The 13,770-nt window shown below is 41.2% G+C and overlaps 1 protein-coding gene across 3 annotated transcripts in view; it reads right to left on the bottom strand.

Annotated features, from left to right (window-relative positions):
• The window catches only part of LOC129702686 (protein transport protein Sec24B-like), a 145,907-nt gene that overhangs the window by 47,505 nt on the left and 84,632 nt on the right, over positions 1–13,770 (bottom strand). For all 3 annotated transcript variants that reach the window (XM_055644600.1, XM_055644591.1, XM_055644610.1), the window contains exons 10-14: positions 9,811–9,937; positions 6,790–6,899; positions 6,146–6,258; positions 5,370–5,488; positions 3,238–3,293 (exon numbers count right to left, since the gene is read on the bottom strand). In XM_055644600.1, coding sequence (XP_055500575.1) covers positions 3,238–3,293; positions 5,370–5,488; positions 6,146–6,258; positions 6,790–6,899; positions 9,811–9,937 — 525 coding nt within the window. The remainder of the gene's footprint in view (positions 1–3,237; positions 3,294–5,369; positions 5,489–6,145; positions 6,259–6,789; positions 6,900–9,810; positions 9,938–13,770) is intronic.

Raw genomic sequence — 13,770 nt, forward strand, 5'->3', positions numbered from 1 at the left:
CCCATCTCCTTTCAGTTTTAACAAAAATTAAACAGGGTAATTTAGTCTCTAGGAGTATTTTTAAATTACTTTGTAAGGTTTGTGCACTACTTTAAAAGTATGTCCATTGTTTAAACTATAATCAATGGTATTTCTTTGGCAGGAATCCTGGAATGTAGCGATAGTTGAGAATGATGTTCACATAAATGTGCTTTTGAAGTTTCCCAGGAGGAATGGAATGCAATGATTCCCCAATGCCGAACAAACCAAATCTGTAAATAGTCTCTTGTCAACTCCCCACGGTTACCAAAGAAACTTCCCTTGATGGCCGGATCATGTAGGTGGATGCCATTTTTATAAATTAGTACAACAATATGTCTCATTGCAGAATGTCTGCATTTACGTCTAGAAGAATTCATACTCAAAACTGGAAATTGTAGGAAACCATCCAGCAGGTCAGGCAGCAAACGTGGAAAGAGAAACAACTCAAAGGTATCTGGAGCAGGACTCTTTCGCAGAACCAGCAAAGAGATCAAACTAAGGTAGACACAACATGCTGGAGTAACTCAGCGGGTGAGGCAGCTCTCTGGAGAGAAGGAATGGGCGATGTTTCGGGTCGAGACCCTTCTTCAGACTGATGTCGCGGGAGTGGGCGGGACAAAGATAGAAAGTAGGCAGAGACAGGAGGACTATTAGGAGAACTGGGTAGGGGAAGGAGAGAGGGAAAGCAAGGACTATCTGAAGTTAGAGGTCAACTTTCATACCGCTGGGGTGTAAACTACCCAAGCAAAATATGAGATGCTGTTCCTCCAATTTGCACTGGGCCTCATTCTGACAATGGAGGAGGCCCAGGACAGAAAGAACCCAGACCCGCTACCACAAGAGATCAAACTAGTTTGTTTACAGCAGCTGAGAAAGAGGGGAAAAGATAAATTGGAAAAAGGGAATATTTAGAGTCAGAAACAGGCCCTTCTGCCGAACTTGCCCATGCTGATCAAGATGCCCCATCTGCAATCGTCCCACCTACCGGCATTTAGTCAATATCCCACTAAACCTTACTAACCAACATTCCTGGCCAAATATCTTATAAATGTTGTTTTAAAGGTTATTTTTTATGTGTCTAACAGTGTGAGACCAACTGAATTGACATAGCAATGGGAATTGCAGAAATAATCATATTATGCTTCTTTCTTGCTGCTGGTGAGACGTCAGTGGAACATGCTCAGCTGGCTTAGTCTATACAAAAGAAAATGAAAAACTGTAAAAATAATGACAGGCAGAAAAGGTGCACAGTTTCTGATGCACACAGAGAGACAGACAGAAAGAATGATCTAAAAATAGAGAAGTGATATTTAGTCCAGAAGGCTGCACTGTTCTCAAATGGAAGATGAGGTGACATTCCCCAAGCGTGCATTAGACCCCAGTGCAGGAAGTCACAGCAAGAAAGGTGAAGCAGGGTGGTGAATTAATGTGGCATGCAACTGGAAGCTGAGGAAATATGAATTCTGGTGGGGTTGAAGTCAAGGATAGTGGGAGCTCATGTAATGCGCTGTCCAGGAGGAGGAAGGGTGAGAAGGAAAGGATAGAATAAGTCTGGGGGAATAAGTAGCCTCACTGAAATATATTCAGGTGGGTATTGTGTAACTGTGCTTCAATTACCTCTCTAATGTACTAATAACGATTTCTACAGTATGTATAGATGTCAGGATGACGTCTGGAGAATAAGACTGATCAAATTCAGATCAGATTCAACTTTATTGTCATTGTGCAGTGTACAGTACAGAGACAACGAAATGCAGTTAGCATCTCCCTAGAAGAGCGACACAAATATGAGCAATAAATAAATCTATTTATGTGCATACAGTCATAGTATTTTTTTTTCCTGATGGGAGGAGTGTCCGGGGGTCGTGGGAGGGATTGGCAATCACCTAGGTACAGTGTTGAGTAGTGTAATAGCCGCAGGGAAGAAGCTGTTCCTGGACCTGTTGGTCCGGCAACGGAGAGACCTGTAGCGCCTCCCGGATGGTAGGAGGGTAAACAGTTTATGGTTGGGGTGAGAGCAGTCCTTGACGATGCTGTGCACCCTTCGCAAACATCACTTGCTTTGGACAGACTCATTGGAGGGGAGTGAGGAACTGGTGATGCGTTGGGCAATTTTCACCACCCTCTACAGTGCTTTCCGGTCGGAGACAGAGCAGTTGCCATACCATACTGTGATACAGTTGGTAAGGTGGCTCATGATGGTGCAGCAGTAGAAGTTCACAAGAATCTGAGGAGACAGATGGACCTTCTTTAGTCTCCTCAGGAAGAAGAGACACTGGTGAGCCTTCTTGACTAGAGTTGAGGTATCGTGGGTCCAAGAGAGGTAATCGGAGATGTTGACCCCCAGGAACCTGAAGCTGGAAACATGTTCCAACTCCGTCCCGTTAATGTGGATGGGGGTGTGCGTGCCGCCCCTAGACTTCCTGAAGTCTACAATGAGCTCCTTGGTCTTCTTGGAGTTAAGGGCCAGGTGACTGGAGCAAAGTCAGTGGATTGTAATCTGTTTTGTAATCAGCTGGATTGTAATCACGTATTGTCTTTCCGCTGACTGGATAAGCATGCAATAAAAAAGCTTTTCACTGTACCTCGGTACAACTAAACTTGAGCTGGGCAGCTCCTGAATGCCTGATAGTGATGGATTGTCTCATCGAATAACCAAAGATGCTAATTGTAACGGCCTGGTTGATCAGCGCACTACTTAAAATAAGGTCCTAAGTGACGGGGAGCAGAATTAGGCCATTCGGCCCATCATGTCTTCTCCGCCTATTCAATAATGGCAGATCTATCTCTCTCTCCTAACCCCATTCTCCTGCCTTCTCCCCATAAACCCTGACACCGTACTAAGTCAGAAAAATTGAACAATTAGTGTGATATTCATAAAATCCCAGCGCACAGCAAACTACAAATATTTTTATTTAAATAGAAAATGCTAGAAGAACTAGGCAAAGTCAAACAGCATCCATGGAGAGAAAAGGATTCAAATTTTCAGGTCAAGAGCTCTTCCTTGGAACTTTGATAATGCCTCTGGGATTCTGTTTTTACCTGATTTTGATCAACTGCAGTTTTTTGTTTCAGATATAGATTGCTTTTACGTGCACCTTATGTGGTTAAACAATGTTTTAAAAAAAGACTGGAATGCCAGGTTCTGGAATTTAACCATGTTTAAAATGGAAGGATGTTGAGCTTTAATCTAATATTTCTTGCCACATTACCTACCTCATTACTCTCGTGAAGATTTACCAACAAGCTGTCAGGAGTAGGTATGAAGATATCTGTGCGAGAAATAGGGAAATGAAAAGAGCAACACTCAAACTTGCAATAAATAACCAGATCATATCTTCACAAAAACAGAAATAATGTCGATATGTTTCATCATGCCAAAGATAGTCATCTGGATTTCACAGTTATCAACATGTTAAAGATTTAAATGCACCCCGATAGCAAAGAAAACAATTGACCAATGTTTTGAAGAAATAATAAGAAATATAATGAGTGCAGCTGGGCCAGAGACCTAGTCTATGTGGACTTCAGCAGGGTCATTGATAAGTTTCCTCATGGTAGCCTGCTTTAGACGGTTAGATCACATGGGATCCAGGAAGAGCTAGCTAATTGCGTAGAGAAATGGCTTCATGGTAGGAAGCAGTGGTGGAAGATTTGTTTTTTCGGACTGGAGGTCTGTAAACTGTTGGCGTGCCGCAGTGATTTGTGTCGACCCGTTGGTGTTTGTCATATATGTTAATGATTTGTATGAGAATGTAAGTTTACAAATGACACTAAAATAGGTGGTGATGTTGGCAGTTCAGGTAGTCATCAAGAATAACAGCGGGATGTTGATCAGTTGGACAAGTGGTCTAAGGAATGGCTCGTGGAGTTACATTCAGATAGTGCAACGTGTTGCATTTTGGGATGTCAAATCAAGGCAGGATCTTCACAGTAAACAGTAAGGCCCTGGGGAGTGCTGTGGGGGGCAGAGGGATATAGTACAGATACATAGTTCCCTCAAAGTGGCATTGCAGCTAGATAGGGTGATGAAGAAAGCCTTCATCGGTGAGTATAAAATTGAGTATAAAAGTTAGGGGCATAATGGTCAATGCATTGCTAATTACATTCAGGTTTGGCCACCCTACTATAAGAAAGATGCCATAAAGCTGGAAATGGTGCAGAGTATATTTACCAGCATGCTGCCATGACTTGAAGTCCTTAGCGACAGATGGGGTTGGTTAGGACTTTATTATTGGAGTGCAGGAGACCGGCGGTTGATATTATAGAGGTGTAAAATGCACAGGGTGAATACAGTCTTTTTCTCAGGGCAGAGGATTCAATAACTAGGTTTAAGGTGAGCTGGGAAAGATATAATAGGAACCTGAGGGGCAGCTTTTTACACAAACGGCGTATGGAACAAGCTGTCAGAGGAATTAATTATAGCAGGTACAATAACAACATTCAAAGGAAATTTCAACAGGTATATGGACAGGGAAGCTGAGAAGGATATGGGCCAAATGCAGCCAAATGAGACAAGCTTCGATTGGGCCGTTTGATCAGCATTTCACAAAATTCTATGAAAGAGATGGTTTCAGGTGGCAGTGAGATAATAGACAATGTCATAACAGTGGAACTATGCAGTCTCCTAGATTCTTTCTTTTCAAAATAACCAGATCATTAACTCACAAAAGAGTTAAAAATCATTGTCTCTTCTGCATCTTGATTTCCCTTTCCCATAAACTCTCCTTTCCATTATTAACCAAAGAGACATTCTGCAACTTTTCATGATGTCTGTCGGTGGTCAGAAATATAATTCACAAAGACATATACAGTTGCTCCTCGACCTACGATTGGGTTACGTTCCGATAAACCCATCGTAAATCGTAAATATCGTAAAATGAAAACGCAATTAATAGAATTTGATCACGGGACCGGAAGTGGGGTGTGGCACGCAGCTGTTGCCGAGCGTTTTCACCATCGTAAAGTCGGGATATCGTAAGTCGAAGCATCGTAAATCGGGGAGCATCTGTACTAAACTCAGACAATTACTTTAACCAATTTATCGTGCTGGTAATAATCGTCAGCCTAGGAAACCCACATGACACTCGTAACAAAGAAAAGATTACTTAATGTAAACAGGCATTTTCCATGTTAATTTTTCCTCACTAGCCGAGTGATCATTCTACAAAATTGCACGGAAGCTTTTATTCGTCTGGAAAATGGTGCTTCAGATTAAAATACTATAATTGGTTCAATAAATAGTGGATTTAAACAAACTTATTTCCCATTGTTCTGGACCGCATATTGCCATATCGCAAAATTAAAACTGAAAACTTACAAAGATAAGACTTATTTTCATATTGTACCTTCAATCTCGGACACAATCAACATTTGAGGCTGTGACAATCCTTCCTGTAAGTTGAGGAAATGAACTGTACTGTCAAAGGTAATAAATCCTATTTTGGTCCTCGAGTCCCCAGGTAACCTAAGATATATTCATAATTATTTTTTCACACATATAACCTGAGCAATTAGCTTAAAAGAGCAATGCAAATTTCTATAATGTCAGTAAATCACAAATCACTAAAATGAAAATATGGCATAATGGCATCAGATCTCTTCTTGGGCTTGTACTCAAGTATGTTATTGTTTCGTCACAGACAAACAACTAACTGAATGCTGGAACATTATTCATTGAAATAAAATTTAAAAATGCAATTTAAGACTGACTATACTTTCACTGAAATGTCAGGTTTTGAATGTCAATTGGACCTTTTTAAAAGTTTAGTGAAAGTACTTCAAATTACAAATGCATAAAAGCCATTTCCACATTACATCATTGCAGATTTCATAACTATTTCAAATTCCCTGCAAAACATAATGCTCAAACCCTTTACACCATTGAATTGAATTAAATACTTTATTGTCACATGTGACAAGTCACAGTGCAATTCCATACCCAAGATATGCAAATAGTCGCCCATAAAGGGCGCTTATAAGGTTACAAATTCCCCCCCTCGCGCCAGATCCCCCTTTGTTCTTCCCCTCCTCCCCCACGACAGTCCCCTCATGCCGGGTCCTCCATTGTCCATTGGCTTCCAGCACAGGCTACATTATTTTAAAGAAAAAGAAGGACTCTTACTTGTCAAGGTTCTCTAACAAAGACTGACAGCAAATGTTCAGGTATCCTGATTCCACAGCGTTATGGGAAACATCGAAAACAAAGAGATAGACAGCAGGTTGAGGAGGTCGCAACTGCAAAGGAAATATTTTGACTTTCAAAGACATGCTTAAAACAATTAGAACTTCAGAATGCATAGTTAAAGCCCTGTCCCACTGTACGAGTTCATTCAAGAGCTCTCCAGAGTTTAAAAAAAGAATCAAACTCGTGGTAAGCACGTAGAATGAACGTAGCGGGTACGTCGGAGCTCGGGAACGTCCCTTTGCGGCTCATAACGCTAACGGCAGGTATTCGGGAAATGCGGCAAACTCGGGAAGACTCGTGAAGATTTTTCAACATGTTGAAAAATGTCCACGAGAGCCCCGAGTACCCACGAGCGGCCATTACCGTAAATCTCTGAGTTCGAATCAGGGCAAACTCGGGAGAACTCTTGAATGAATTCATACAGTGGGACAGGGCTTTTACACGTTTTATCATTTCGATCATACAAGTCAATTTCAAACTCATTCAAATAGATCACAATGCTCTGCTCTATACAATAAATGTTTACTGATATACAAGCATGTCAATAATTATTTGTTTGATTTCTGAAAACAACATTTTACCATATAATCCGATGAAGCAATAAATTCCACAGTTGCAGCTTGAACTTCCGGTCGTTTATGTGGTTCACCGTATGAGCGTGTCAAAGGATTATACATAAATTCTTCTGGTACTGCAAGATAACGTGAAAGATTTCATTTGCAAACAAACACTAATATTCCAAATCATGCAAGTTGTTTCACCAAATGTTAATAATCTCCTGGCAAACTGGTTAAAAGGTCGAAGAGGGGGAATTGAAGTCTAGGAATGATGCCAAAATCATGCACAACGTTGCAAATAAACTCAAGGCCCTGTGAGCTGAACAAATTCGTCAACACAATCAAACAAACTACCCTTAAGGATTAGGGTGAAAAGTGAGAAAACTGCATTTTGCAGCAAGGCTCATCCTCTTCATATTGTCACATTATCTGAGGGTAGCCAGCAGCATTTGAGGGTAGACAAAAGATGCTGGAGAAACTCAGCGGGTGAAGGTAGCTACTTCTTGAAAATGCTGGGTAGACAAAAATGCAGGAGAAACTCAGCGGGTGAGGCAGCATCTATGGAGCGAAGGAATAGGTGACGTTTCGGGTCGAGACCCTTCTTCAGTATGCTGATCATTTGAGGGTGGCTATTTCATAAAAATGCTACAATTCACAACAAGAAAAAGTTTACAACATGGATGTTTGCAACAATGGAATCAGGACAATAGAAAAGATGAATGATTGAATGATTCATCTGTTCAAAAACCCTTTTGCCCTCATTCAATTGTTGCAAGCATCGTTTTTGTAAACATTTGTGAATTTTAGCACTTTCACAAAGTAGCCATCCACAAATCTTACTTTCCCCACATACTGAAATATCATATCCCCTGTCGTTCACTATTTTATGTATCATAATAAATATCTTTAATTTTCTTCTGGATAATTAACCATCACTCTCTTGTCCCCCTATTTCTTCCTTGATGCACATTGTTCTCCCTAATGATAATGTCATAAGATTCCTGCCAAAGCAGCAGATAATTCAGTCAGGCAAGGAAACTACCTGTAATACGACAGCAAACTTGAGAATCAGGAATAAAATCATAATATTTCACACTCCCGGAGCTTTCATTGAACAGTAAAATTGCAAATATTTTTTTAAAGATAACGAATGCAAGTAAAGGAAATCTAAAAATAACCAACCAATATTTGATGTCGTCAAATATCGTCAAATTTCTGTTTAGTTTAATGATACAGCATGAAAACTGGTCCTTCGGCCCATCGAGTCCGCACCGATCAGTGATCCCCGCACACAACACTATCCTACACACACGGGGACAATGTACATTTTCTTATACCAAGCCAATTAACCTCCAAACCTGTCCGTCTTTGGAGCGTGGGAGGAAACCGAAGATCTCAGAGAAAACCCACGCAGGTCATGGGGAGAACGTGCAAACTCCTTACAGACAAGCACCCGTAGTCAGGATTGCTGTCTCTAGCGTGGTAGCTCTACCGCTGCGCCACCATAATATCATTTATTATCATGGAAATATATATTATCAGGAAGAAAGGTCCCGACCTGAAACGTCACTTTTCCACCTGCCTGAATCCACTCGTTACTCCAGCATTTTCTGTGCATCTGTATGATATATTATCATTGATGCTTATTTTCCCTGGGAACATTCATTACATGTTTTGGTCCTTCCGATCATTCACACTTAGATCATTTAAACACATACAAGTTACATTTCTTTGTTGAGTCCTGATTCCTTCAGGAATGAGGCAATTGTGATTCTGCACAGTTACACAGTTAATTAAGTTGACTTTTACTCTCATCTTACATTTTCATCACTTTCTGATATATCTATTTCCATCACCTGCAAAACCCTAATTTACAGATTTGATATTTGATATGTAGATGTATCTGTTCTTTCTACTAGACTGTTATCATACTCCAAATTAAATGGTGCCTGGATAAAGCTCCATCATCTTAAACTGATATCATCTCAAAACTTAAGAAAAAGCACCCCCATTTCCATGCCATTCTCTTAGCGAGACATTACTTTCTTTGATACATTTGTTGCTGGAGCCAATCCACATATTAGATCAGGGGTCGGCAACCCACGGCAACCTTGGGCCGAATGCGGCCCATAACCCAAAATAATCTGGCCCGCAGGCGGAATTTCTACCCCCGTGATTATCCGGCCCGCCGAGCGCCGAGCTTGACTGTACCGCATCCTGTGCAAAGCCACTGGCACGGCCGTGCACTTTCTGTGAACACGTGATTTGATGCCTGCCACCCGGGGCGGGATCCATGTGTACACGTGATAGATGTGGCCCGCCATCCGCTCACAGACATGCGTCCTGGCCCCCTATGCAGAACAAGGTTGCCGACCCCTGGATTAGATGATCATGCATTTTGGTCATTCTTTTAAAAAAAAAAAAGAATCTGAGCTACTAAAATACCCTCAGCAAGACCAACTTTTTTTTTTTTTTTAAGTTTAGAGACACAGCACGGAAACAGGCCCTTCGGCCCCTCGAGTGCGTCTGCCAGCGATCCCCGCACAATAAAGCTAGTTCTACACACATTAGGGACAATTTACAATGACATCAAGCCAATTAATCTGCAAATCTGGACATCTTTTTAGTGTGGGAGGAAGCCGGAGTTCTCGGGGAAAACCCACGCAGGTCACGGGGAGAACGTGCAAACTCCGTACAGACAGCATCCATGGTCAGGATCGAATCTGGGTCTCTGGCGCTGCGAGGCAGCAACTACCGCTGCGCCACCCTATCTCAGCTGTTGAGATAAATTCACCTGCAATGCTGTCAAGAATTTGAACTACAGTCATCACTTCAAAAACTGAAATACTAGTCAGTCACTGAGATGGTCTTGTCATTTCTTCTGTGATACTCATAGAAAGGAAAAACTGCTATGTCCTCAATAATCTCTCTAGTCCTTCATGAGTCTTGAAAATGTCAACTGGAAAACTGAACGTTGACTTTCTGATTCTCTGAATTTGCAGGTATTAAAATAACACCAAAGTTGAGTGATATTTCTTAACTTACCATCATTAACTCGATAACACAGATTGCATTTCCACCTCCTTTGATCAAGGAAGGATACAAATGGGTTAATGTATGTTCTGCAGGTTCGACATCTGACGATGGTGCTGGACGTAATCACGGGCAAATACTGAATCATCAACAAAAACAGTTATTATTAAGCCAAAATTCTAACTTTCTCAATAAATGCAAGTTCAATTAATATCTAAAATGGGATCTATACAAAGCAATTAAACACATCCTGGAAGGGTCCATTGGGCTATAGTCATCCTTTCTCCAACCCGGACCTCATGTTACGCTCCTGCTGCAGGTTGCTACAACTATTTCCAGCAGCATACCTCCCCATATCCTAGGACATGTCACTACCTCAAAGTCAAAGCAGAGAAGAGGCTAAACCTCAAGTACTAGATTCTGAGGTCGCAATCCAGAACTGTTTATTGGTGATTTCAACATCTATCATTTTGACTGAAATTCCCCAAATGCATAGGATTTGGATGGGGTGGGATTTCTAAAGTATGCCCAGGAATGTTTTCTTAAACAATATGTACAGGAGGGTCCCACGACAGTGGGTGCATCACTGAACCTCCCATTAGTGAACAGGGCAGGGCAGGTGATTGAAGTGGAAATGAGGGAGCACCTTGTGACTATTTAAGACTATTGATTTTAAACTAGTCAAGGAAAAAGTCAACTTTGATCCACAAGTTGAAGTGTTAAATTAAGGTAAGGCCAATTGTCACAATATTAGACTAGAACTTGCAATAGTTTACTGGGAGATGCTGGTTTCAGATAAAGGGATGTCTGATATGTGGAAGGCTTTTAAAGGTGAGATCAGCTGGTTGAGGGACTCATGAGTGATGGGGGATAAAGAATGCACATGTCAGGTGTAGGCATTGGAATCAAGTGAATGCCTTGACGAATATAAACAATTTAGCAGAAATCAGGTTAGCTCTGTCAGACAATGTAAAGGAAAATCCTAACAGACCAACATATTAAGAGCAAAAGGGTAACAAGGGAAAGAGTAGGCCCCGTTAAAGATCAACATGTGTGTCTGTGTCAAGCCAGAGATCAGCGTGGTGTTAAATGAATACTTCTTGTATGTATTTATTGAGGAGAAGGACATAACATCAAAGGAATCAAGGGAAATGAGTAGTGACGTGTTGGACCATATCTGAATCATATAATAGGTGGCCCTAGCACTTGTAAACAATATTGTGGGATCAATCCCTAGGCCTGACCAAATGTATTCTCACAATTCTCATTGTGCAAAGCTAAGGAAGAAATTGTTAGAGCCACGGCAGAGATATTTGCTTCATCTTTAGTCACGGGTTGATACCAGAAGACTGGAAGGTGGTTAATACTGCACCTTTATTCAAGAATGGTGACAAGGACCAGCCAGTGTACTACAGGCCAGTGAGCCTGATGTTTGCGGTGGGCCAATGGTTGGGAGGGGATTCTGAGGGCCAGGATCTACTGGTATTTGTAGAAACATAGAACTGCAGATGTTGGTTTATCAAAAAGTGCTGGAGTAACTCAAGGAGTTAAGGCAGCTTCTCTGGAGAACATGGGTAAGTGATGTTTTCAGGTTGGGAGAAGGTTCCTGACCCGAAACGCCACCTAATCATGTTCTTCAAAGATGCAGCCTGACCCGATGTAATACTCCAGCACTTTGTGTCTATCTTTGGAGTGTTGTGTGCAGTTCGGACCGCCCTACTGCAGGAGGGATGTCATTAAGCTGGAACTGAACTAGGATTTTACTAGGATTTGCTGGCTTGAGTTACAAGGAAAGTTTGGATAGACTGGGGCTTGTTTCCCTGGAGAATAGGAGACCGTGCGTTGAATATGAGCAGTAACTTTGCAGAGGTAAACAAAGTGATGAGCGGCATAGATAAGGTAAATGGTCAGTTTCCCCCCCCCCCAAAAAAAATAGAGGCCATAGGTTTAAGGTAAGATGGCGGGAATATTTTACAAAATTTCTTCACACAGAAGGATGTGTATACATGGAACAAGCTGCTTGAGGCAGGTACAATGGTTATGTTTCAAAAATGTTTAGATAGGTACATGGATGGGAATGTTTTAAAGGCGACATGGTACAAACCAAAGATCCTATAACAAGCAAGAAAGCCCACTCGACGAAAAAGACGTAGTACGGTCATGGGCAGATTCATGGGTAATTTTCAGCCCCATTTCTGTAACCGGCTTCCGTCTCCGCACCAAAGATCCCATTGCGGAGCAAAGATACTAGTGCAGTGACGGAAGCCGGTTACGGAAACATCCTCGCAAAAATAAAAGTTACTTGGTAAAAATCTTCTCCTCATTTTCAGAATTATAATTTATTAACACAAACTGTTCCCCCGCAACCTTGATTACACTGCGAGTCGGATCGGGTTACTGAAATGGATGAAAAATTGGCCCACATTCCGCTCCGTTGCGTACTGCACGTCAGCCCATTGCATTTAGAAGGAGTGTTCAATCTTGCTCTGCTATAGGATCTTTGGTTCAAACGCATGCAAATATTACAAGCTCAGTTAAAAAACCAGGCAGGTATGACGAGTTTGGCCAAAGGCCCTGTTATCATGCTGTTCAACTTTATGACTCTATGAAATCTTGACAGAAAGTACATGTCGTCACAAACCCTTTCCCACTGCCTCCAAATGTCACTGGAAATTAAAGCAGCTAAAGTGCAATTAAATCAGCAAAAAATTAATTAACACTTATCAATGTAAATAAAACCCAATTAACAAATTAAATAAAATATTTAATACGAATTAAACCAATTTAGAAGAGGACATGCTGAAAATATGCAGAACAAGCAACAACTGTAATGAGTTAACACTTTGGCCCAGTGACCTGACAGTTCATCCATTTATCCTTTGTCCAATCAGAATGTTGAGATTACCTCATGTCTTTCTTTTAAATTTGGTGTAAAGCTTCTAAAATTGGCTTAGCAAGACCAACTGATGAGATAAACTCACCTGCAACATCTCTAAGAATTCTGCAGTTGCCACTTTAAAATTTGTATACACTTTCAAGAGAGACTGAATTTCAGTGGCTCCTGCAGGATAAATAGGTCCAAAATCATCAACCCGAAATGCTAAATCTGTCGTTCGTTCTGCGGTTCTGCTGCCTAGTCTGCTGATTATTTCCAGAAGCTTACTTTTAGTTCAGATTTTCCATCTGCAGCTTTTTGCTTTTCAACTAGTTTTGCTTCCTTTCTCATCCAAAGAGGTGATATGATTAAATAATTGGAGTTGTCCAACTTCTGTATTATAAAGTTGAGGGTTAATTGCATCGGGCCCGCTCAGCTCAGCATGATCAGGAACCATCATTCAATCAGTGCCCTCCATAATGTTTTTGACAAAGACCCATCGTTTATTTATTTGCCTCTGTACTCCACAATTTGAGATTTGTAATAGAAACACTCACATGTGGTTAAAGTGCACATTGTCAGATATTATTAAAGGTCATTTTTATACATTTTGGTTTTACCATGTAGAAATTCCAACTGTGTTTATACATAGTTTCAAGGCACCATAATGTTTGGGACACATGGCTTCACAGGTGTTTGTAATTGCTCAGATGGGTTTAAATGCCTCCTTAATGCAGGTTTAAGAGAGCACTCAGCACCTAGTCTTTCCTCCAGCCTTTCCATCACCTTTGGAAACTTTTATTGCTGTTTATCAACATGAGGACCAAAGTTGTGCCAAAGAAAGTCATAGAAGCCATTATGAGACTGAGAAACAAGAATAAAACTGTTATAGAGACATCAGCCAAACCTTAAGCTTACCAAAATCAACTGCTTGGAACATCATTACAAAGAAAGAAAGCACTGTTGAGCTTACGAATCACAAAGGGACTGGCAGGCCAAGGAAGACCTCCACAGATCAGAAACACCCTGAAGAGTCAGGTGTGGATTTGTCAATGGCCACTCTCCACAGAAGACCTCATGAACAGAATTCCAGAGGC

This window comes from Leucoraja erinacea, chromosome 1 (assembly GCF_028641065.1).
Source record: "Leucoraja erinacea ecotype New England chromosome 1, Leri_hhj_1, whole genome shotgun sequence".
Lineage (NCBI taxonomy): Eukaryota > Metazoa > Chordata > Chondrichthyes > Rajiformes > Rajidae > Leucoraja > Leucoraja erinaceus.